The sequence below is a fragment of the Poecilia reticulata genome, chromosome 18 (genome assembly GCF_904066995.2).
Source record: "Poecilia reticulata chromosome 18, P_reticulata-male-v2, whole genome shotgun sequence".
NCBI classification, from domain to species: Eukaryota; Metazoa; Chordata; class Actinopteri; order Cyprinodontiformes; family Poeciliidae; genus Poecilia; species Poecilia reticulata.
In genome coordinates, this window is record NC_088847.1 from 21702645 (window position 1) to 21729597 (window position 26953).

The 26953-nt window shown below is 40.0% G+C and overlaps 1 protein-coding gene across 2 annotated transcripts in view; it reads left to right on the forward strand.

The window, feature by feature from the left end:
- The first annotated feature begins 335 nt into the window (after window positions 1-335).
- fgf11a (fibroblast growth factor 11a) overlaps window positions 336-26953 on the forward strand; it is an 81379-nt gene continuing 54761 nt past the window's right edge. The window contains exons 1-2 of one of the 2 annotated variants that reach the window (XM_008435590.3): window positions 336-676; window positions 998-1834. In XM_008435590.3, coding sequence (XP_008433812.1) covers window positions 1642-1834 — 193 coding nt within the window. In that variant the 5' untranslated portion in view covers window positions 336-676; window positions 998-1641. Of the gene's footprint in view, window positions 677-997; window positions 1835-20546; window positions 20655-26953 lie in introns of those variants that run through there. The other variant, XM_081600068.1, reaches the window with a different exon arrangement.

Genomic DNA, 26953 nt, shown 5'->3' on the forward strand with positions numbered 1-26953 from the left:
CAAATGCGACTTCTTGTCATGTTGAGCTAGGCGGTACAAGTGTTTGATGGAGCGTTTTAGTGTTTGGCGTACATGACGGCGGTGACGTAAGGTTGCTGACTGGCCCAGACTGTGTCACGGTATCTTTACGTCCTTTCCAGAGCTCAGAGCTCAGCACTGACAGGCTGGCTCAGTTTGTCTCTTTAAGCCAACATCACTTCAGAGCTTGGTGTTGAGGGGGGAGAGGGGTGGAGCCTGGGGTACCCCACCAACCCCCGCCAAGCCCGACCCAACCCAACCCCGTCCCAGGCGATAGGTGGGACCTAAAATCTCCGACGTGGAAGGTGGGATCTGAAAGACGGAGGGGGAGGAGAAATGGGAAGGAGAAAGAGGAGTGTTCAGGGAAATGAATTAAAGAGAGAGAGCAGGAGTGTGTGTGTGTGTGTGTGTGAAGCACACTCGTTCAGTAATGCACTGTGAACAGGGACGAATGAGACGCCGAGTCACACAAGCACACACTCACACATTCACATGCCTGTGTCACACGCCTTCACCTTGTGCCACCGCTCCATCTACACGTGCGCTTTCAGAGAGGTCGCCCCCCGACCACTGACTCCTCTCTACACATTCATGGACAGACTTGCGCCCCGACCGGACCGGACCACTGTCCCCCTCCGGCGGAGACTCTCGCATGAGAGTAAGGCACATCTACCTGCAAGATCACTCCACTAACCCCCACCCTCGTCATCTCATCTCCTCCTCTACATTCATTCATCCCCCGTCCCCCTGCTGTGAGGCGGCATGCCTGGCTGAAGGACACAGCGCCGCGCTCCGCTCTCAGAGTTGGAGAGCTCGATCGGACAGAAGGGGGGGATACGAGAGACTAGCTGCTCTTCTTCTTGAACCCCCCTCCCTCTTCCCTGCATTCTTTCTCGCTTGTTTTTGAATGTCACCTCTGTCTCTGGGCAGTAGTGGATTCATCAAGCCTTTGTGTGTCTCTTTTTCCTTCTTCTCTCAGCGCGCAAGTGATCGGAGGGGTGATGCCAGGGGAGCTGGAGAGAGAGCCTGGAATCAAGGCACGCTCCATTCATCAAGGACCGCGTCCCTTGACAAGCTTGCAGACCTGATAACTCGGGCCGGACGGGACTGCTTCTTCTGACTCGTCTTGCTCCGACGCGGTCACGGATGGAGAAATTTCACTGGTGAAGGACAGAAGGTGAAGGGGTTGAAATCTGGACTGATTTGTGTTTGGGCTCACGATGTGGCGGATGGTTCGGTGTCCTTTCGGACTTGGTTGAGCTGAACTTGGCCGGAGCCGGGAGTGCTCTCGGGGGAATTGGAAATGGCTCGTCCCAGCAGAAGATCGGCGACTTCAAACCAAAAAAATCATCGATTTCTTCACCTTCTTCACCTGCTTTCATCAAACCTGTCTGGGATTTTGAAGTAGCCACCCTTGTGTTCACATCTTCATCCTTATTTCTTTGGACCGTCCTGAATCGGAACCACCCCAACGTCTTCGTCCGTTCTGCAGCTTTCCCCTCAGCGGTGCTTCATCGCCCTGGGTGAGCGGGCGGTGGGGGTGGCCCGAGGAACCCCTGGACACCTGGGCGCCACCGAGCCGCCAAAGGCCGGCGAAGCAGGGTAAGGCTCGGCGCTGGGAAGATGGCCGCTCTCGCCAGCTCCCTCATTCGCCAGCGAAGGGAGGTCAAGGACCCCCAAGCAAACCGGCAGATTGCCAGCAAGCGCAAGCCGTGCCCGAAGAGCAACAAGTCACTCTGCCAGAAACAAATCCTGATATTGATATCAAAAGTTCGACTATGTGGCAGTCGAGGGAGAAAAATGGAAAAAAGACCGGGTGAGTTGACGTTCTGTCCTTCCTCGCTGAGTTTTGCGGCTAAAGGGATTTTGATTAATCCTGAACTGTAAAGCCTCACCAGAGTACATGCACAGCCCTTTAATTTCAGACTTCAGAACTTAATCTGAACATGGAAAACGTCCCAACCAATCCTTCCTCACAGCTCTGCATAACAGCATCAGCAGGAAGGGAGTAAACTTCAGCTTAACGTGCACGGTTCAGTAACACTGACCACCGTGTTGTGACTGCAGAGATGGCTCTGTTGGGGCACGTGTCGGCACACGGACACATGCTGGTAAATCTGGAGGCACACAGTGAACTTGGCTCTAACCGACAGTGATTCACAGCGCTAAATAAAAATGTCAGGAGACGTCTCATTTCTGATTCTGAAGGCCGGGACTCTGCCAGGGCTTTATTAAAGGCAGCTCACACACACTTTTACATGTGTTGCAGCTAATTGTGATTTTCACAAACCAATGGAAACAACAATTTAGCTTCGGTTTCATCTAAGCTTTTGCCGAATATTTACCTTTTTTCCTGCTGTGAGATTAGTTTTGGGCATTTTGGGCACGTTTTAAAGGTTGAAACCCTAAAGTATCACTGCAAAAACAAAAAATCTTAAAGTATTTAGTACACTTGAAATAATAAAATAACAAATAAGTAATGGGGGCTTGTTTTAGGTAAACAATTCCTTAATGTTGGTGAAAACTACTATTTCCATTGGCAGATTATTTAAGACATTTTTCTCATTTGATAAGTAAAATAATCTGCCAATGGAACTAGCATATTTTTATCAATATTAAGGAATTATTTACTTAAAACAAGCTCCTATATCTTTCTGAAAAGTTACTTATAAATTATTTTATTCTTATTTTAAGTGTAACACGATATTTGCACTGAAAATCAAAAATACCTGGTAAGATTTGGCGTTTTTTCAGCGTAATTCTTCAGAAACATAAAACCATTTCAAAAACATTAGTTTAAACCAGGGGTGTCCAAACTGTGGCCCGGGGGCCATTTGTGGCCATTGGACTTATTTTGTGCGGCCCCCAAACTTCAAGAATGTAAAAAAATTTGGCCTTTAGATGCAGATGAAACTTTTAATTTGTAGTCAGGGTAAAAATCGTTACCAGCATAATTTTCTTACACAGGAAAATGTAAAGTACAACACAAAGTATTCTTGTTTTTCTAACTAAGTTTTAACAAAAGGTAAAACCAAGAGACTTTTACTGAAAGTCAACTTTGCTGCACTGAAATCAGCTTTTATTCTTTCTTAAACTTGGCTTAATGTAGCAACATTTTGAAAGAGAGAGACCCAAATCCTGTTCTTATTACTGATAATAAATTTATTCAATCGAGTCCCAGAGAAACTGGAAACTAGATGTATTTCTTTTAATACATGTCAAATCTGCTACGTTGTATTAGGGCAGTTGTAGAAAAAAAAGGCTGTAAATCGACAATAAAAGTCATAACTTTGGAGAATAACCCCAGAAAATTTCTAGAAAAAACAAGAAAATGTACTTTTAGAAAATCACATTTTTAGATTAACATCAGAGATTTAAAAAAAAAAAAACTTGGAAATTTCTGAATTTCAAATGTCGAAAAATCTTTTTGAACATTTTTCTAGAAACTTTCCAAGTTTTCTAGAGGATTTCTGAAATTAATCACAAAATTTCTGAGTTTTTGGAGGAAATTTACTAAAACATTATTATAAAAATCACTTTCGCGTTTTTGATCTACCATAAATATCGAGCTACTTTATTTGCTTGGTGTTATGTTGGTTTTTTTGACCCGCGACGTCTTTGGAGTTGACAGTTTTGACCCACTTGTCAAAAAGTTTGGACACCCGGGGCGTGGCCTAGGTCTCAATATGGAGTAGACGTGTTTTGAGGAAGCTCCGACTCAACTCCACCAATATCTCACCTTAAATAATATTTAAACTTCTGCGCAGCATATTTGTAGTGTGCCATCGCATTATGAACAGGACAACGAAGCCAAAAGGTAATAAAAAAGACAAAGGCTCGGAGGATGATACCCCGGACGACCGGACCAAGCTAGCAGGCGTGAAGGCGGCTAATGCTAACACGAGCCCCACGTGCTCTCCAGGTCCATCCGCCACTAATGAGGACGTCCTAGCAGCCATAAGCAAACTTAGCAGCACGGTCGACATGAGGTTTGTGGAGCTTAATGGATCAATTTCCAGTCTCAAAGCGGCGCTTTCCGATATTAGTGACCGTGTGACATCAACCGAGGCCGCAGTCGTGTCACAAGAGAGACGGATTTCGGAGCTGGAGAAGCAATACGATAGCCTAGCTGCGCAATGCTCTCAGCAGCAAGCTAAGCTGGAGGATTTGGAGGCGCGCTCGCGCCGGCAGAATATCCGTATTGTGGGCATACAAGAGAAAGCGGAGAATGGTAGACCGACTGACTTTGTCTGCAAACTATTACCTAAACTGCTGGGAGAAGACAACTTTGATCGGCCAATTGAGGTGGATCGGGCACACCGGAGCTTGACGCAGGCTAAAGACGGGAAGGCGAGAGCCATCATTGTCAGGCTGCACTATTTTCAAGAGAAGGAGCGGGTGCTACGGTTGGCGAGAGAGAAGGGTCCTCTGCAGTACGACGGTCGCTCGGTGTTCATCTTTCCCGACCTCACCTCAGCTGTAATGAAGAAACGTCAGGCGTTCCAAGCTATCAGGGAGCAATGCAGGTCCAAGGGGATTCGTTATGGATTCCGATACCCTGCGCTGTTCCTGGTTACTGTGAATAATAACACTGCTACGTTCGACACTCCAGCGGAAGCCCATAAATTCCTGAGCCGGGAGATCGAGGACTGGCAGTCTGGGACTAAATGAAGCAGGTGGTCAGACTACCCTTATGTTGTAATGCTTGACATTTTGAGAAAACGAGCAATTAAGGACTCTGTCATTGGGTGAGAAATGTCATTTATCTATTTTGATACGTTCATTGTGTAGGGTTGAGCGGCTACTCTAGATGGAAAGATGGGGAGCTGTGTTGCTTGTCCGCCCCCTGGCGGATGGCTAATTCTAGCTTTAAGTTGGAGGTATGGAGACACCGCTCCGGGTTCCGTTCAGTTATGTTTGGTAGCAGGGGGGGTTAGTCATGTTACGGGTGGGGTTGTTTCTTGCACATCGGCGTGTTCTGGACATCTTATATTTATCTTCATAGTCACGCAACAGTTACTAAAATGCACACAAATTGATGACAACTGATCCAGCTAAGCATAATAAGGGCGGGATTAATTTGATTAGCTGGAATGTCCGCGGGATAAATAGTCCTCTAAAAAGAGGTAAAGTTTATGCACACCTGCGTTCATTGAAGGCTGATATTTGTTTTCTCCAGGAAACCCATATTAAGAAAACGGCTGCTAAAGTTCTTAGCCCCTCATGGGCCTCGCATGTTTACCAGTCAAATTTCAGCACAAAAACTAGAGGGGTTGCAATTTTGATTAAAAAACACATATCGTTCATTCATAAGCAGACAATTTCAGATCAAAGGGGAAGATACGTGATTGTAAGTGGGCTGCTAAATACTGCACCAGTGACACTAATAAATATATACGGGCCTAATTTTGATGATCCCATCTTTTTTCAAGATCTTTTTAATGTAGTGCCGGACTGGGTGGGCTCTAATATAATTATTGGTGGGGACTTAAACCTAATCCTGGACCCAGTTTTAGATAGACAACGTCCTCAGGCCAGCTCAATCAAGAGTAGTGAGTCCCTTAAAAATCTATTACAATCCCACAATTTGGTTGACATTTGGAGACTACTATATCCTACCGGGAGGGATTACTCATACTTTTCAGCAGTACATAAGTCCTATTCTAGGATTGATTACTTCTTGTTGGACTCTAGGTTGCTAGGATCAGTATCAAGCTGCAAATACCACAATATTCACATATCGGATCATGCTCCTGTGTTGCTGAACCTTAAATTAGATTTTAAAAAGGGAAAGTGGAACTGGCGCTTGAATAACACTCTGTTGAAAGATGAGAAATTTTGCTCCTATATTTCAAACGAAATTAAGTCATACCTGAGTTCTAATGACAAGGGGGATGTGGATGACTCAATGCTCTGGGAAGCAATGAAGGCAGTTATAAGGGGATGTATAATTTCGTTCAAGGCAGCAAAAGGTAAGGAGTCCAAGATGAGGTTGGATGAAATAGAGGGCCTGTTGACCAGCTTAGAAAATTCGTATAAATTAAAGCAGTGTCCGGATAAATTGAATAAAATTACAGCTCTACGATATGAATACAATTCTATTATGTCCAGAAATGTTTCTAAATTACTGGTACAGGTCAAGCAAAGACACTTTGAGTTAGGTGATAAACCCCATAAGCTATTAGCCCGTCAGCTTAAACAATCACAGGCCTCTAGAGCCATACATCGTATTAAACTTGAAGATGGGACCTTACTCACAGACCCGGATAAAATCAACAACCGCTTTGCAGACTTCTATGCTAGTGTTTATCAGTCAAAGGGAGAACTAGACTTTGGAAATATGGATAGATTTTTTGAAAATTTGCATTTGCCAAAACTCCCGTCAGATTCGATTGATGCACTGGAAGCCAGTATAACTTTACAGGAAATTGAATCTGTCATCTTGACCCTTTCCAACAACAAAGCGCCTGGTCCTGACGGCTTTAGTGTTGAGTTCTTCAAAACATTCAGTCCCAAATTATCGCCTCTACTTTTGCGTATGTTAAACCACTCTAAGCAAGTGTCAAGACTGCCTCCCACTTTAAACAGAGCCAATATTTCACTCATTCCTAAACCTGGCCGAGATCCAGAGGTTGTTTCATCCTATCGCCCAATTTCATTGTTACCTATAGAAACGAAAATCCTTGGGAAAATTCTAGCCAATAGACTCAAGAAATACATAGGTTTAATCATCCACCCGGATCAGACTGGCTTTATGCCAGGTAGGCATATGTTTTTTAATCTGCGTCGCCTTTTCAATATATTATACTCAAACCATTCAGATGAATCCATTGTTATTTCCCTAGATGCACAACGTGCATTTGATCAAATAGAATGGCCTTATATGATGTATGTACTCAAAAAATTTGGTTTTGGACCTTTGTTTACAAAATGGATCGAAATAATTTATTCAAACCCAACTACTTCTGTGATTACTAATCAGAATATTTCATGCCCTTTTACTATCCATCGTGGTACACGTCAGGGCTGCCCCCTCTCCCCATTTCTCTTTTCAGTCATTATTGAACCTCTGGCGGCCAGCATTAGGCAAAACCCCCTAATATCACCTATCGAGATGTTTAATCGTAAGCATCATATTTCGCTGTATGCTGACGATATACTTTTATACATCTCCAACCCACAGAAATCGTTGTCTTCTCTCTTGACGATGATCAACAATTTCGGCAGCTTCTCTGGTTTTTCTATTAATTGGGACAAAAGTGAAGTAATGCCGCTTACTACAGAGGCTGATCCGACATTTTTGAGGTCCACACCATTCAAGATAGCTTATGATTCCTTCACATATTTGGGCGTGATGGTAACCAAAAGACCAGAAGATCTTTTACGACTGAACTGGCAGAGTAAAATTCTACAACTTAAGCAGAATATTGATTTCTGGAGGACTCTCCCACTATCCATGGCTGGTAGGATCAACGCCATTAAAATGGTGGTGCTACCGCGATTTCTTCATTTATTTCAATCTGTCCCATGTTTTATAGGTGTATCCTACTTCAGACAACTAGATTCCATTATTATTCCCTTTATTTGGGGATATAAAAATGTCAGAATCTCCAAAAAACACTTATGTAAACCAGGAACGGAGGGTGGGTTCTCCTTACCAGATTTCAAACAATATTACTGGGCTTGCCATTTATCCATCATGGCCTGGTGGAGGAAGGGTCCACCCTCATCTGATGGGTCCTGCCCTACCTGGTTATCTTTAGAACGCCTGCATTGTTGTAAGTCGTCCCTGATAGCTCTCCTTAACAGTCCTGTTAAAGTCAATAAAACACTCTATACTAATAATTTTGTCATAGGCAACACTATCAGAATTTGGAAACAAATACAAAAATTTATAAAAGCTCCAGAGGTTTACTTTGATACTCCTATCTGTGAAAATCACTCCTTTGCACCAGGTCTCAACGACGCCGTCTTTCGGATGTGGAGAGGGAAGGGCATTGGTGTGATAGGTGACCTATATATTAGTGGAACTTTTGCATCTTTTGCGCAGTTATGTTCTGAGTATCATCTTCTCCCGTCAAGTTTTTTCCGTTATCTGCAGGTTCGGGACTACGTTAGGAAAAATGTAGTGGATTTTGGAACTTTAAAGAAACATGAAACCCTGGAGGAAATAAATAAATTTGATCCTATCAATCAAGGGGCAGTGTCATACTTCTATAAGATCTTTAATAGCTTACCTGTAGACACAACCAGGATAAAGAAAGCATGGGAGGATGAGTTAGAGCAGCAGTTATCTGATGAAGTATGGGAGGAGTGTTTGAAAAGTATACAAGACTGCTCAGTCAATGCTAGACACAATCTCATACAGTTCAAAACAATACATAGACTCCATTATTCGAGGGAGAAACTGAGCACTTTCTTTACAAGCGTGTCTCCAATTTGTAATCGTTGTCAGGCTGCTATTGCTAACTTGACACACTCCTTCTGGTCATGTGTTCAGCTTCGCTCACTTTGGGAGAAAATTTTTCACTTTTTTTCGACAGCTTTTGGAAAACAATGGGACCCAGAACCACTTATTGCCATCATCGGGGTCTCCAGTGCTATGCAACTAGCCACTAAATATGAGAAAATTGCTGTCTTGTTTGGTACAGTGATTGCTAAAAGGTTGATTTTGAGATTTTGGAAAAAGGACTCTGTGCCCACATTTGATCTATGGTTGGGGGAACTAGCAAATACTCTGCATCTGGAAAGACTGAGATATTGCAATGAAGATAGAGTCGGTGTGTTTGAGAAAATATGGGGCCCTGTACTAAAATTCCTTCAAAGAAAGACTGTTAATGACATTGTTTAGCAGCGTGTATAACCGTCCTTTTTTTTTTTTTTGTATGCTTATTGAATGATTTGGATCAATTTGTGGTGTATTCATCATATTGTCTTGACTATGTAAGTGTTTTCTGATGTGCCGATTTGGTGCGGGTGGGGGATGGGTGGAAATCTGATCTGTTATGTTAATGTTTGTATGTCAATTTGGAAAAATTCAATTAAAAAAAAAAATAAATATATATATATAAAAAAAAAAAAAAAAAAAAAAAAAAAAGTTTGGACACCCCTGGTTCAGACTCTGCTGCTGCCACTTCAGTTTAACTTCAGACTATATATTTGTCCAGGTCTTCTATCTAAAATTTGCCTAAATTACGTTTGACTTTGCAGAACGGAAACGTGTTTCATTCACATAAATGGCAAATAAGGTATTGTTTACGTACAGAAAAGGATTAGAGCCACTGAAAAACACATTTCTGACTTTTTTCTTGTAATATGTCTGTTGAAGGGAACTCCTTGGTGTTAAACCATGACACAGAGGATAAAACTCAATAAAGACACGATAAAACATGGTTCATGTGAAAATGGCAGAGTTTCCTTAAGCAGATGAACAACTTGACTTTTGACTAAAGTGACTTTGTGCTTGTTGGGTTTTCCTCCTAAAATCAATAATCATATTGGTGTTTAGTTGGAGGGAAGACGTTTCCCAGCATCGAACAAAGTCGTCTGATTGGGTAAAAGGCTCCATCGACCCTCAGGATGGTGAACAGATCGATGATTGGACGGTTTCTCGGTTTAACTGTTTTTTTAATGAGCTGCTATTAGAAGGTTTTAATCAAATCAGTGTTATAGTTTCAGATTAATCTGTTTTCATTCCTTAGAGACGATTGATGAATGTAAAACCAAATAAAGTGCTTCTGTTAAACACTACATTTATCTGATAAGTGTTAAGAATAAGTAGAGAGAAAAATCTACATTTTGAATGAAACTTAAACAACTATATTAAGTTACACATCATTGCTTCCTTATTAAAGAATGGTATCATTGCAGTTATTTCCATTTTTAAACGTGTTTCCATCAGTGTAAGAAAATTTTGATGGAGTTTGAAAAAAAAAAAAGTAAAATAAGTTCCTCAGTTTTTTGGAAACACATTTTCCAAATAAGTTCTGAGTAGTCCATGCTAGTTTGCAACCTCTACTTTCTGTTTATTATTATTATTATTATTATTCACATTTCTTTTCCTTTGTGGGGTGTTTAAGTTAGTTTCTTGTTACTTTATTTGTCTAAATTATTTTTGGGTAGTTTAATTAGTGTTTTCTGCTCTCCATATGAAAGAAACATTCATTTATGATACTTTGAATAGTCCCAGTCTTTGTGCGGAGCATGTTTTCATGTTATTACCCATTTCCTGGTTTCCTGACTGCTGCTCCTTCTTCTACCTGACTCCATTTTCACATAACGTGTGTATCGCCTTCCACCTTGTGTAAGAGCAGCTGTGTGTGAGTGACTTGTGGTATTTATTACCTGAGTGTGCCAAGTTCATCATGATAATTACGCGGGGAACCTCTAACGGGGAAGCAGCAGCTGCCGTGGAGGCGGCCGCTCTCTTATTGTAATTATGGTTGTAAAATTTGCTGGACAGGCCGTGGCAGTGAGGGCTCTTTGAGAAAAGGCCACACGTGAGTAATACCGATTGTTTGGACTAATTTGCACTCGAACAGCGTCACCGCTTCGTATGGATTCAGTTGAAACTGGGCTACATGTGACATATTTATCCATAAGAGCGCAGGGATGACTGAGTGTGTGTAAATTACATTCATCTCCATCTTTCCCTTGAGGTTTCTGAGTATTTAGTATGCAGTGTTGTGCAAAAAAAAGTTAGCCTTTTGGAAGATTTTCTCTATTTTTGCTTCGTTTTGTTTGGCTTAAGTGTTTAAAATCATCAAACAAGTAAATACAAACTGCAGTTTTAAAATGAGCATTTCATTACTAACTGAAAAGCACTATCCAAACCTTTCCAAAGGGAACGTATTACGGAAAATTCACATTTTGAATGTTTTAATATTCACATTTTGCTCTCAATTGCTTCTAAAAAAAAACAACCCAGGCGCCTAAAGAAATCTACCCAGCTGTTTTTTTAGGCAACAAGTAAATTTTCGGGTGTCTGGAAAATGAGCCGTTTCAAAAACCTCCCAGTTGTTAAGTCACATTCCAGGGGCACTGCGCCGTTACCTAGCAACCCCAGCAGAGCCCAGCCCCGTTACCTAGCAACCCAAACGGAATTCCAGCGTGTTTGTTTTGTTGATGAAACCACTTTCTGCATTCTTGTTGATCCATAAAATCATCAGAAGATTTAAGAAAAAACACAATTTCGCAATTATGGTGTTTCCTTTAAGTCAGAAGCTAAATAGAAATCACGCGTGAATAAGCTTGTTGGTGTTATAAGTCATCAAAAATCATGGTAGCAGCAGAGAAAGTATTTAATGAAACCAGCTGTACATTAACTGTGTTTCCATTGACAATATAATTGCGCAAATTGGAATTATGTAGCTCAATATAAACCAATTTTGAAAAAAACTGGAGTGGTTTTTTTGACTGTATGAAAATTAATGCATTTTGTAAAACTGCAATGGAAACACTTTTTTCCACATCACAAAAGTCATGTGATCAAAAACTGCATGTTACTACTGGCAGAAACCACGAAAAAGACAACAGAAAGTAGTAGAAATATGCTGGTGCAGCATGTTTTTTAATGATCTATTGTGTGAACACACTTACGTGCAATTTCTTTATTTACTGGAAACACCACAATTGTAGAATTGTGGTGTTTTTTTGACATTAGTGAAACATCAACAATGTTTTGCACAGTTATTGTCCAAAAAAAACCCAACAAAAACCAACCAGTATGCTCCAACTACTTCCTGTTCTCTTCCTTTTGGTTTCTGTCAGTAGTAACATCCTGCTGTTGATCATGTGACTTACGTGATGCAAAAAAGGGCTTTGAAACGGCAGAGAAATCACCTCATCCTAATGCTAAAATATTTTGCTGAAAAATTTGATTTTTTTTTTTTCAATTTACATGATTCTATGAAGTGAATTTATTTGAATTTGCACAATTTTTTTATGGTCAATGGAAATTCAGCTACTGCCAGTTATCACATATCAAGGTTTGACTGGGCAGCTTTTTATTCTCGATGAACAAAATCATCTGAAGATTGCTTTGTATTTGTCAGACTGTCTTTGTCTGGTATTATTTTTTTGATGATCTGAAACTATTAAGTATGACATAGCAAAGAAGACTATAATGGGGCAAATACTTTTCCACACCGGTGTATGTAGGACACTCCTGACCTCTGGCCATGAATATGTGTGTATGAGTGTGAATTCTCCTCATCTGTGAGTTTCTTCCTCCCTCGCTGAGCTTCATCCTTAGGCCACGTTTGACCCTTGGCCAAGAATAATCGACTAGAATATTCCTAAGCCGTGTCCTCCTCTTCCTCCTTCTCCTCCTCTTCCTCCTGCTGGCGTAGCTTCGGAGTGGCCTGCTTACAGTTTGCCATTAACTACCTTCCATTGACTATCCAGTGAATAATAGTGGCGTATTTTACTGAAATATTGCACTCTATCACATCTTTATTTAACGCTGTGGCACAACTGAGAAACCGTTTGCTACATTTTTGAAATATTAGTCAAACAATTCTGTGTTAATTTTGTTAATATTTGTCATTTTTCTATCTTGCAAATATTGGTAGTAGCAGCAGTCTTGTTCTGAATCTATAGAATGTGTTTGTTTTTTTGCCCTCTTCATCTGGATGGTAAAATATGTTCCTGCATGTGATGGTTTTATCGTAAGTATCTGTGATTTCAAGACGCACCAATTAAAAAAATCAATGACTGCATCATAAAATCACAATTTTATATACTAGATATTAAGTTAGTAAATTTCTCGGTAATATTGAATTCAGAGCTGGTTTTCACATATTTACCTTTGCTGGACTAAGATAAGCAGTTATCTTGACTCAAATTAGCTGTTATCTTGACCCAGATTAGCTATTAGTGTGACTGATTAGCTCTTAATTCTTAACTTGACTCTGATTAGCTGTTTGCTTTACTCAGAGATGATGTTAGCTTGCCTGTAATTAGCTGTCAAGCTAACAGAATCTTGGGTCCACCCAGGCGTTTTACACTGCTGTTAGCTTAACTCAGATTAGCAAGACTCTGATTAGCTGTTAGCTTGAATCTGATTAGATTTTAACTTGACTCTAATTTGCTGTTAGCTTTACTCAGAAATTTTTCAAATTTATTATTTCTTTACATGGAGATAAGTTTTACATATAAACACAAACATTTATTCTCTTAGCTAATTTAGCTTAGCTAATATATTAATTTATACCCTTACCTAATTTGCAATGCATGTCTCTAGATGGGTCTTGAACACCATAAAACAATTATGTAAGTTAGCTTACAAAACAATTAGGGAAGTTACTCTTTCTCAGATTAGCTCTTAGCTTTACTCATTTTAACTCTTTGGTAGGTCGTGCATTTGGTACTTCACTCTTTGGCAAAAGACTGCAAATCATTTCTTACCCATAATGCCCAGGGTAAATACTCCACTTCCTGCTTTTAAGCAGTGTCTGGTCCGCTTGCATTCACATATGCATGCAAACCGCATTCACTTCAACCAAACCGAGGTTTTTGGGCAGACCAGAGTCCAATTGCGCGTTCACACGTCATCAAATGAAACGGTTTGATTAAACTGGTGTGAATGCACACTCAGTGTGTTGGCACATTGTTAGATTCCGTTGTAAAAATCTGTTCTCTCCATTTTAAGCCCACACCTTCCCCTGTGTGTAGACGTTATCATGCATCTAACGCTGTCTGTTACTGCGTCATTACATTGTGACCGGATTGTTCAGGCTCCCTTTGTGCTGCTGAAGGCCATTTGAAGCTATTGTAGGAGAGGAGGAGGTGTTACAATATAGCAAATGCATGTGTGTGTGTTTGTGTGTGTGTGTATCCTCAAACAGTTGTTGCCTCTACGTGACGGATGGCGGCGGTGACAAATTTGTGTGTCCCTTTTTGACCCTTTGGTTCGCTCTTATATGGCTATTCCCCATCTCTCCCCCTCTGTGTTACCCTCTAACCTCCACAAACACACACAAACACCGGCTAACCTAAGCCATACTAATGATGCCCCGGCACTACAGCCCACTCAGCTTATAACAAGGTCATTTTGCCCTGCAACAACACACACACACACACACACAGGTACCAAGAATCACAGCAAAACAAAACACACCCACACACATTTAGAAAAACTAATAAATCAGCTGACACAAACATAAACAAATGATGAGATTCTGTGATAATTGAGGAAGGGAGTGTAGGTGAGAGATAATTTCACCCCGGCTTTCTGTGTGTGTGTGTGCGTGTGTGTGTGTGTGTGTGTGTGTGTGTGTGTGTGTGTGTGATATAATCTAATGAGGATGATAAGCCGCCTATTGGATATCAAATAGAAATAGCTCGATGTTAACAGGCTGGAATAACACTCAGAGTTGTTGATGTTGCGGCGAAGGGGCCAAGTGTCCGTGCTGCAAATTAGTTTCTGTGTGTCACACCCTCTCCGTTTTCTGTGTGTGTGTGTGTGTGTGTGTGTGTGTGTGTGTGTGTGTGTTTAAGGCTCATTGTTGTGTCATGATTCATCAGACCACATCGGCTTCTCTCATTAACACATACTGATTTATCAATAATGTGCAGCGGCGTTTGGAGAGCGCACACTGAATCCGGGGAAATTTACTGCCTCATCTCTGGGCGGACGCTGTGGACAATCCACGCTCAGTGAGGACTGTTTTATCTTCCTCCCTCCTTTCAATCCATCACCTCTCTCCTCTTCTCTCAGCCTAACCTCCCTTTCTTCTCTCTCCCTCTCCGCCACAGCCTTGATCCCCCTCCACACTTATCATCTCAAGGACATCTAGACTCTTATAACTGTCTGTCCCAGGGTCCTTCCGGCTCTCGCCTCTCACTGTGCCTAATCATCTTGTTTTTGGTCCAGTCACAATATAACACAGATGATGGCCATGTCAGCTAGTTTGGCAAAAACCTGCATTTTGTTCAGACCCTCCGCTACTGACTTCCTGTTGGAGATTTTACCCTGGCACCAACATTTCACTGTAATTTTGATCTAGTTGCTACTAGAGATGCACCAATCTGATATTAATATCTATATCAGTACAATATGTAGGGACAGTTTTATGTGTTTTCCATTTTATAGCAAAATCAAGCAACTATGTTAGCTCCAGTTGTTAGAAAAATACTACATAAATCGAATATGACTTGAATAAACTTTTATTTCCTGATTGAAATTGGGTCTCTGTCTCTTTAAAAACTCCGGCTCATCAAAACACCGCTGCTCGATTAACCCTTTCACAATGTTTTTACCAGCATTTAAGCTCATAAAATAAGATGCATAATTCCACCAGGCGTTTGCTAATTACTTCTGGCTAGTCTGAAGGAGCTGCTCTGTGGCTCGGAAACACTGAGGGGTTACTGACAACCAACCTTCAGTTTTGCCTAAAATATCTCCTCTCTGTACTTTACATTATACATCACCATAAGTCAACCAGACTCTCTCTCTTCTCTGAAACGGCCTCAACTGCAGAAATAACTCATAATTTGGTGATTATTGTTTAACAGCTTCCATTTCTATCAGTCAGTCATATCTGGTGTGTGTTTGTTTTTTCTCGGAACAAGAGGAGCTGTTTGGACTCTGTGTGGCTCGCTCTTGGCACAGAACCGCGCAGACAACACCAAAGTGTAATTAGAGCAGGGCAATGAGGCAGAGGGACCTCGGATCTGGTGGCTCTACACTTGAAATGACCTCCAGCTGAGATTGTGCCGCGCACATTTTATCTACCCAAGCATGCCACATCTTCAGAGCTCTTAAACCTCAGTGTCGCAAGAAGAGCGCGCTGGCCCCTTTTAATCGATATATTATGGCTTAAATTGCGATATTAACATGCAGAGGACGGTAAAGCTCGCATTATAGCATTTCACATGCGATCAATTTGCCGCATGGCTTGCGTGCACAGCTGAGCGGGACGCGTGCCACATGGCGGCGGTTCAGGGCTGCGTGGCAAAACGTTGCGGGGAGATGAGGAGCTGGAATCCCAGCGAAGTGTGGAGAGTCTGATCTCTCTCTCTCTCTCTCTCAGCGCCGCCACAGCGTCCCTGACCGGAGCAACACTGTCCAGAAGACCAGTGGCGCAAAAAGTGGGTATGCAGGGTATGCAACGCATAGGGGCGCAGCACCAGAGGGGGCGCCAAAACCCCGTCTGGAGGGGGCGGCGCGCCGATGATGTTTTCCCGTACACTAATGCGCGCCTTACGCTCCTTCACCTCGCGCACATAACGAGGTAAATGTAGCGAGTTTTACCCTTCACGTATCGTCGCCTCGGGAGGGGGGGGGGGGGGAGGGGTGCTGAGTGAGCGTCGCTCCTTCACCCTGACGTTCCGTCCCTCGGTCGGGGAGGGGGGGGGGGGGTGGGGGGGGTGCCGATCTATGTTTTTGCATCCACCTGAATAATGTGTAGTTGCGCCACTGCAGAAGACAGCTCTTTAAATCACACGGTGCCGCTCCTCCTCACTGTGTGTGTGTGTGTGTGTGTGTGTGTGTGTGTGTGTGTGTGTGTGTGTGTGTGTGTGTGTGTGTGTGTGTGTGTGTTAACCTCTCACACACCTGGTGTCCGTGAAACCACAGAACAAACTGGCCTTATGGGAAAAGACTGCGTGTGCGTGCTTTTCTGCTTGCGTATGTATCTGATTACGAGCTAATTTACTTTGATCACAGAGGCAGCCGGGAGGAGGAGATGGGGGGGCAGGAGTTACTGACAGGTGCTGCCACAGAGCAGACCTCTGGGACAGAAACTTAGAAACCATCACTGACTCATTTCTAGGTTTTATTCCTATCGCTATAAACAATAAATATATAAACCACAAGATAAATCAAATGTTACGGTCACTCTACAGCGTTAAGTGACCAAATCGGACTTATTTTTGTCTAAATGCGACCTGATCTGATCTTTTTATGACCGTCTGGACAACACAGGCCACTTGAATACGTGTTCCTAAATCTGATATGTATCTTATGTTTTCAAATATGACCCACATTCTGAACGGCCAGGTCGCGTTCATCCGACCTGACCGTCACTGATTCTCAACAAACGTCATTATTCTGCGTCTTGATGCGCACAAACGGGAAGATAAACAACAACCATAATGGTCTATAATGAGGATTAAGCTGTTAATGTGCTCATTCCGGTTGGATAACAACTTTAAATCCGTAAGCTATGCTCCGCCGGTAGCATCCATGTTTACTTCCGCAAACACTGAGCCCTGCTTCTTCTTCTCTCTTTTATGGCGGTTGGTAAAATACTGAGAACGTTATGGACTCTTTGCACCTATGGCGTTGACGTCACATCTCCAGGAGCTAATGCGGCTCATTTGTTTCCGCTTTGAGTTACCATGATAGCTAGAAAAGACAAAGTTGTATTTCAGACGCAAAAAGAGCAATACTATGAACATTGTTGTCTTCCTAATATAATGGGCTTTTAAGGTTTCATTAATTTCCAAGCGATCCTGAATTAAGAAGATGGTGGCTTCTAAATATTTGTCACTACCAGCTAAAGCTAACGCCGCACAACAAAGTTTGCAGCCTTCACTTCACTCCGGATCAGCTTCTTCAGCCTAAAATTACCGGGGATATGGAAGGTAAATAAAGGAGCCTCCCTGAGTTATTTCCATGGAATCACTTCTGTGTTCAGCCTGAAAGAGCGAGTTTATGGGAACTAGAGAGCAGACCAGAGCCAGACAGCCGAGCAACTGATCCGCATGGAAACACTGCTGTAAACACCGTCATATCTGAGCTCTTCACAAGAAACATGCAAAGGTAATAAAACGAAATAACACGGAGACATTAAACAACCACAGTCTTATTTTACTAAAAGCAGCAACTTTGAACCTGAACAGTCAGCTGAACCAGAACTCTGACACCAGAGCTGCGCTACTGTTAAGCTATGAGGCTTGTTGTGCTCCGTCAAGCTTTGGAAGCTAATAGCCTGAAACTAACCTCCCCGTTAGTCTCTGACACTAACAACAATAAACACACAATATACTTGAAAATAAGGTTAAAACATTGTCCGTTAGTATGTTTAGATACTTAAATAGCACATTTGGCTCAACAATATCAGAGAATATTGCCTAGTAGCATAAGCTAAAGTTTATGTTAGCCACAAAGTTTAAAAAAGTAAAACTCACCTTCGTGTCAGTGAATGTATAACGAGGCGTACATCTTAAAACCGTTCTCCAGCTGACTTGTTGGGGCTTCAGATCGATGTACATGGCTTGAGCAAGCCCTGCAAGCACCTAGTGTAATATGCCATTTTCAATAGATCAGAAACAACCGAGCCGCTTTTCCCCAAACGCGGAAACCGAGGTGCAAAGAGCCCATTGTGTGACGTTATTGCGCCCTCTATTGCGCATGCGGGACACTTTCAGGTCGCTTGCAGTTCACATACAACTCGCATATATTTTGAAGTGAACGGCCACGCCAAAAAAATAAATAAATAAAATAAAAACTAAGTCGGAATTGAGCATTAAGACCTACAATGTCAACAATTTCCATTTGCATAATTTATTGTTTTTTGCTTTCTACCAAAAACTGGATGACAAAAGCTTTCAGTCTGGTGCTTTAGTCTCAACTAGCCTCTTTTTTTTGAAGGACAATTTTGTTTAGAGACTTCATAGTAGGGGTTGTAGTATTCTGGCCGACCACCCATCTTTAAAAAGCCTGACATGTTGATTGACCCTATTTAATGATTTAGATTTTGTCCGATATCATTTCTTTGAAATGTTTCCAAATATACCAAGAAAGTCACTGAGTTGGTAACAGTGGGGCGACTATTGTTAACTGCAAATGTGCAGACATGACTTGGTGGGCTGGTCTGTCAGGCAAACCTCCAGAAAAGGACAGAGGCTGGCAATAATATTGTTGTTTTGATATTGTAATATGTTGACAGTGGAATAATAATGCAGATTTTCCCTCTCCAATACGCATACTTTAAATATTCAAAATAAAACATGGCAATTAAACACAATAAATAAAAAGGAAATAAAAATCAACTTCATCTTAAGTCATAATTGAAATGGATTAAAAAGTCTCTGTAAACTAAATTTCCATTAAAAAATTATTAATAATCAGAACTGATAATTGTCAAGCTTGTTCTAATTCATCATGCAATTAATAAATTCTTTGCTAAGTGCGACGAACTTACTGATATCGGAGGTTTAGTATCCGCCGATACCGATCCGATACAGAAAAACAGCGCTGAATTTACTTAAAACATTTCTGTTTACAAAAACTGACATAAATGCACCAGTACAACAACTTACACACAAATATCTTCTCAAGAGTTTGGTCAAATGTGTAAAAACAACACAAGTTTAATATGTTTAGTAACTACAATTAGGAATAACCAATGTAAAATAAATACCGGTAATAATAGATACTCACAAAAACTTGACTAACTTGGTCAAACATGTAAAAATAAACTAACAGAAAATGCAATTAGTACATAAATTTTTACCTATAAATACAAACAAATACAGTCAATGTAAACATTTATATATAATTTTCTATTCCTGTGTTGTGCCTGGAGCAGGTTGTGCACCGTGTGTGTTTGTGAATAGGAAATAAATGCAGAGCTAACACATGAATGGTTGTGCTTGCTTTGAAATAAACCTGAGCGAATGAAGGTGAGACCCACAGCGAGTGTCTTTGATATGTGAGGGACACCTTGCTGATTGCAGCACCTTGTCTACCTGTGTGCAGCTCCCATGTGGTTCACACGAGCAGAGCTGCATGACGTGTCCTTCACTTTAATGTGTCATCAATCTGGGAGGCTGGATTCGAGCCAGAGCGCAACCTACACACACGCAGTAAAAACTGTGAAAATATCTCATCTTTGAAGAGGTTCTTCTTCACTACGAAGGAGAGATTCCTCTAAACTCAGGGTTTTCCTTCAGAAAGTAGATTATCTGTCACACAGTTGGAGGGATAGAAAAGGACTTACACACTTCTGTCACACAAAAATGTGTGATTATGCCCAATTTATGCTAGTATGTGTTGAATGGATGCATCTAATATTGCCCACATGTGGGAACTGTGAGGAAATGGGGTTATATGACAGCGGTAAATCTTATCTACCAGCAGGAGGTTTGCTCAAAACGAATCAACTCAACAGGAATCGGAGTCAAAATAAGCAGGATTGTTATTTAACACAACACCTTCAGATAAAATACAGGACGATAAATTACATGAGATTTGAGCATTTTTGTGATTATTATATCCCGATTAGAGCAAAATTACTTTAGAAAATCATCACTGTGATAACATTCAGTCAAATGCTGTAAATTAGTTTAGAGTGAAAATAACCAAATTACGACTTTATAGTTATGACTTTATATTTAGTCGTAAATTTATGACTAAATTCATGTAAAGAATGGTTAGAATTTTGAGGGGTTCCAAATTTGATATGAGTGGGACATCTGTATTACAAGAGATCTTTGTCAAAGAGTGTATTTTCGAGTGTATTTTCTGAATCACGACCGAGTGAGCACTCTTAGCGACAAACTATCTTTGACGTATATTTCTCCGGTAACCATGTCAACAAGAATTTAGGCCGTTAGGAGAAAGTAAACGGCTCATTAAACGATGAATGGACTTTATACGCTTTGTACCATGGAAAACCTTCGTCTTTGTAAGTATTAATATGTTTTGGAAGTTGGTTGATAAAATGTAGAGAAGCATACATAATTTTTGAGTGTAAGATTAAGTTGGCCTATTAGTCAGTAACCTTTTTCTTCATTCTGTGATATTTTGGTTACAAAAATGTTTTTAGTGTTGCAATAAGATGATTGTATTAGCCGTTAATGTATATTTGTCCTTTTTGTTGTATTTCAGTAAAAAAAGAATCAGTTTATAATAGATTTTAGGGTAAGAAAAGCAAGCCCTGGCTGTGTGGAGACTTGTTCACTGGCTGCTGCTAACAATGCTAATGTTGCTATATTGAAAGTTGTGTTCATTATTTAAATTAACCCACATTTTATAAATCTGTTTAGTATTAATTTTGTCAAGTTAAGAGCACAAAATAAAAATAAAAAAATTCTTAAGACTTTTTTTTTGTATGTATCCAATAATATACATTAATAATTTAAATTAAGCAAGACGAATGTCAAATTTGTAAATTATTTTTTATCCAAAACATAAAAACGGCCTTGGGCAGTTTAAAAAGACAGGAAAATGATTTTCCAAATGATCCATTTTAATCATTTTGTCAGGGATTTCTGTATTTGGTAAAGTTTAATCAATTAAAGCAGAAATAGTCTAGTACCACAAAAAAACAAAACAAAACAAAAAACATATATATTGTAGTTGGAGGGGCTGAACAGAATCTTCCAGAGGGCCGCGAATGGCCCCCCAGCCACAATTTGGACACCCCTCATATGTCCTCTGAAAACTATTAATACCAGACCTTCTATCTTTGTATTTTGCATTATTCATCATTTTTCTTGTACAAAGTTTGTGCAGAGTAGAAGAGAAGCTACAGTTCGGTGCTGGGTGTTTCCCAGGAGAGCGAACCGGAGCCTTGCAGGTCACTTGCAGATTCGCAGCCAAATGCGAAGCCATAATGACTTATTGTCAGGTCGATCATTACTGTCATGTTACAACGAGGCAAAACAGAGGTAATTGCTTCCTTCTAAAATCCTCAGAGATTCCCTTCCTCCATAAATTAGAGCTTGGAGAGGGTTAAAGGGGAGGGAGGCAGCTTTCCAATAAGGCGATCACTTCTCTTCTGTTGCTTTGCTCTTTGATTTCTCTGCCTCCTTTCTGTTTAATCAGAGGGAAGGCCCTGCGATCATGAGATACTGGTTGAGGGAGTCATTGGCTGCTTTGCTCTAATTGCAGAAGTTTAGTAATTACATTTTACATCTTCATGCACAGGAACTTGAGCGAAGTTGTGTACAGTGACGTTAAGGACATTAGCTGATTGGGCTGCTAGGTGTTGTCTCCCATCATGCATCTGAGAGGATTTCCAGTAGTTTGTTTGGTTTTCAGGTGTGACTGTTAAGACTGAGAGCATGTTTGTAAAGTCTTACAGTAAAATATTAACAGCAGTATTTAGATTCATTTAGTCTGTCATAAGAAAAAAATGTGTGTTCATTTTTCAAAGTCATATTTTCACCACGTCTTTATAAATTAAAACATATAGTTCCAAACTAAATATTTAATTCACAATATATAGTTTACAAACTAAATGTTGAATTTGGAGTATTTAGTTTGGAAAATAAATATTTAAACATTTAATTTTTAAACTAAACCTAAATATTAGCTTGTTAACTAAATATTTAGGTTGCTAAATCAACATTTAACTTGATAACTAAATATTTAGCTTGGTCACTACATATCTAGTTTGCTAACTAAACATTTAGGTTGCTAGCTTAATGTTTAGGCTGTTAGCTAAACATTTAGCTTGCTAACTGAACATTTAAATTGCTAGCAAAATATTTAGGTTGTTAGTTAAATATTTAGGTTGCTAACTCAATTTTTAGCTTGCTAACTAAATATTTAGGTTACTGGCTAAATATTTAACTTGGTAACTAAATATCTAGCTTGATTACTAAATCTTTCAACTTACTAACTAAATATAGATTGCTAACTAAATAATGAAGTTGAAAACTAAATATTTAGCTTGCAACCTAAATATTTAGCTACCGAGCTAAATATCTTGGTTGCATCACAGGTGCAAGCTTAAATGCCATTATGACATTAAAAATGTTGGCTTATTTTTTAGTTTAAATTTACAGGACTTATTAAATTAAATCTGAACAAACTCCATCATGGTCTCATTTCTGCCATCAAAACAAACTGCCTTTCTACCAGCAGTGCATCCAGCCCTCACCGCCGCTACATGTGGTGTAGCATGAATAAAATAACAGCATTTGTCTGTAAACTGCAGTCGTTCTCCCTTTGCTCCACATCCAGTAGCACAGCCTTGAAAAGCGCCGGCTCTGCATATATTGACCATCGAACCCGACTCAGAAATCTTTACTCGCGCAACACAAAGCATTTCTCCGCTTCCAGCCTGCGGCGGTTCTCACCACTCTGTGTAAAACAACCCTGACAAATCACTGGATGTGTGTGTTGAGAATCGTATACATGCGGGACGTTAAAAGTTATCAGCGTGTTTTTATTCATGCTGGAAAAGCTGCTGCTGCTGCTCTGATCATTACAGAGGAAAAGTTCAGACAAACATGTTTAGCTTGTTGTTAGAGGACAAACTCCAGGCTGCACATCATGCTGACACTACAGATTACAGAGTTGCTGCTTCACGCTCTAATATTTCTCCAGTTGTTCATGGCTGTAAATGTAAACTCAGCTTATATAATATAATAATTTTCTCTCTTTGTCTTTTGTGGCATTCCTCTAGTATAACATAGCATTAGGGGCAGGCTAAGTATTATTTATTAATTATGAGAGAAAAAAAATCATAATATTAGTAGAATGAAGATGCAATGTGACCAAAAAATGTAGTAAAATTATGAGAGAAAAAGTTGTTTCAATGAGAAAAACGCTTCAGTAGTTAAATGGTTTATGTGAGAGAGATTCAGTCGTTTCAAAGTTCTGCTACTGATAGTTAGATGCTAATATGTTAAAGGATTAATTATTTCCTTATTTGTGAGTTTTTATAAATTTACTAATTTGTTGTAATATTACGACTTTATTCTGGTAATATCAAGACCTTTTTAATGCTTTTGCGACTATTTTTCTATTAGTACGACTTTTGTTTTGTATTATTTCAACTTGATAGTCATACTACTTTATTCTTGTAATATTATTACTAAATTCTGGTATTGTTACAATTTTTTCTCATATTACGACTTTATTCTGCTATTATTAAAATTTTTCCCCCTTATATTTCGACTTTATTTACTCTATTTATTACAAGAATAAAGTACAATTTTTTTCTCATATTATGACTTTATTTTGGTGATATGATTTTATTCACGCATTATTTACATCTTTATTCTCCTACTATTGACACGTTTTCTTTGTATCATTCATAGTTTATTCTTGTTATTAGTCTGTCCCTAATTCTCCGTCGTATCATATTTAGCAGACCTGCCACGGATAACTAGCTAAACGTGTGTCTGGACTTTGACTGGGCCATTCTAACACATGAATATTCTTTAATCTAAACCAGTAATAGAAATTTAACATAAGCTATACATTAAACAATTATTCCCTGATGTGTGTTTAGGAGGGTGTGTGTTTAGGTGTGTGCAGGCTTCCCTGTGTGTGTGTGTCTGCACGCTTATTGAATTATGCAGAAATACTGTCATTGAGGGTACAAGGGCATCGCTAAAAGGCGATCATATCCTGATTACGTTTCACTTAAACCTTCATGTGAGGCTTAATGACTCTCCTTATTGTAGATTAGTCTAAATGAGGTAAAAATCTTCCGTAATAATCTGTCATTATTAGGTATGAATTCTTCTAAGTGAGCGTTTAAATGGATCACATGAAGTACAGGAGAACAGGAATCAGATCAGAGAGCGATAATCTCAGCGAGTCATCCTCATCTGCAGCTTCATCACTTTAAATCTGACTAATGACCTTTGAATGTCGGCGCGCCTCTCAAGCCTTAAACTGCTAAACGAAGACGGGAGCCTAAGAAAATAAACGTTTTTACACGATTCTGTCAAATAACACTCACAAGTCTCCGTATTTTCTTATTTATTCTTGTTGGATTCACTCCTCCCGTTCCACTAGGGGGCTCTATAGTTGCTTTGTATTGGTACATGGATTAATGTGTAGAAGTAGGAAACGAACGGCGGACCAGTTGTGTACTTAGGTTGCCTAGCAACCACACTAACAAGCGGAACCTGCCATAAATTTACATCTTACCAATCTTACCAATGTTCATGAGTGTTGCCCAATGTGGTGAGTTATATATTAATGTTGTAAAGCTATATTTAAGTTTGTGTACTTTGAATATTGCAATATTAAGTATTGACGTTTTGTTTGTCTTTTTTTTTGTTACTTTATTTACAGTTTAACCGGCATGTCCGCGTAAAGCACTCGGCAATAAAAAGAACAGTTACAACAACAACGGCTACCTTATGTTATTCGTAACAATTCTCATGATTCCTCTTAAATTGTGACTTCAGCTGCACAAAATCCTTATTTTTTATTAATCTGAGCCTTTACACGTTCATTAACGTCTCCTTTTTCTCAAGCACCAACAACAATGAGTTTCTCTGTCCTTTTTAGGTGAAACTGTTTGGAAATTTAAACCATTCTGTGATAGAAACAGCGAAGTTCTGCTTACATTGCATCTGTTTGCTGATAAATTGAACCAATTTTTATTCTCTGTGGGTATTTAAGTGGCGTTTGCTGATAATTGGAGCAACATAGTGTTAGGTGATACGATGTTTAGACGTCTTCGGGGTTTAAAACATAATAATGGAAATTTACCAATGAAGAGAGATCATTAAATAGAGATTTAATCAAAATTATGGGAGAACAATAACTATCGTCCTGATAGCTATCGTCCTGATAACTATCGTCCTGATAACTATCGTCCTGATAATTATCGTCCTGATAACTATCGTCCTGATAACTATCGTCCTGATAACTATCGTCCTGATAACTATCGTCCTGATAACTATCGTCCTGATAACTATCGTCCTGATAATTATCGCCTGATACAAAATTATTCGTCCGATATAGCGAATAGCACCAATAACATGTTTAGTGGTCTGACCATTTTACATTTTAAACTTGTGCATTTTGTATTTATTTTAATCCCAGATCAATTCTATAGACATTGTTTGTTTTCTGTTTTTCTTTACATCAATGAGTAGTTAACCTTATTTAAATAGACATCCACCTTAAATCTATTTTCTGTTGATATTTTTTTGGCAAACGTTGGCTTAGTATTAGTTTTTATTTTAAAATTTTAAAGATTCAAAAGTTTTTGGTCTTGATCAGAGTATTGATGATGTCACGCCCCTGCATTTTTGCTTACTAAGCATTTCTTATTTTCAGGTATATCTTCAGTTATTGTCACTTATCTTTGCTTACTATCAGTTATTATCACTTACTACCAGTTATTATTGCTTATTATTGCTTACTGGCCTTTGGAATGAGAAAACTGTCGGTTAACTGTGTCCGTTTTTGAAAGAAAGTTACCTTTCATCCCTAATTAACGTGTAATCCTCCTTAAAGTGAAACCTGCTTTTATAGCAGACTCCTTTAAACAGAATTACAAGTGTTTCTGTGCAGGTGTGCAGTTATCTAATGGGATTGGAGCGGCTTAATCTGTAGCGACGACACGCATGGCGCCGGTAAGAAAGCAGCAAGTCAGACAAGATGACCTGCTGACACCGAGGAAGGAGATGTGGGCTTTAAAGGGGAACCCGTCTCCGTCCAGTTCAGGGAAGCAGCTTGCATAACAACGGTGTGGTTTACCAGCCGGAGCGGGGATTTAATCCCGTTAAAACCGGAGCGGGAATGACGAGAACGGAAGGGAAGGTAGATAAGCGGGTGAGGAGAGAGGGGGGATTCAAAAGAAGAGCGCAGCGTTCTGTAGTTTCACATTTTCCATTATCTTTGTTCTGCAAATTAAACTGCGAGGCTCGGGAGCTGGCTGCTGGAAGACTTGGAGTGTTGCTCCTTGTTTGCAAAGATAAGCTGCAGCGGGATTTAAAATAAAATAAAATGAAACCCCCACTCTGGGCTTCCCCATTATAAACCGAACCAGCGTTCTGATCGGAGCGGCAAACTTTTAATTTTGTGCGTTAAGTCACACATTTGGGTTAGCTCCTTATCTTAAGCCTAACCCTTTATCAAGTGGAGTCATAAAACTGTTCAATCTGATGTTTGAATGTTTCCTTAAAGTTTGAGGTCTTCCCCCAAACTGACTTAGATTACATATGTTGCAACTTTTAAATGACTATTGCTCAGTTTTCTGCTGTTTTCAGTGGGAAAGTGGGA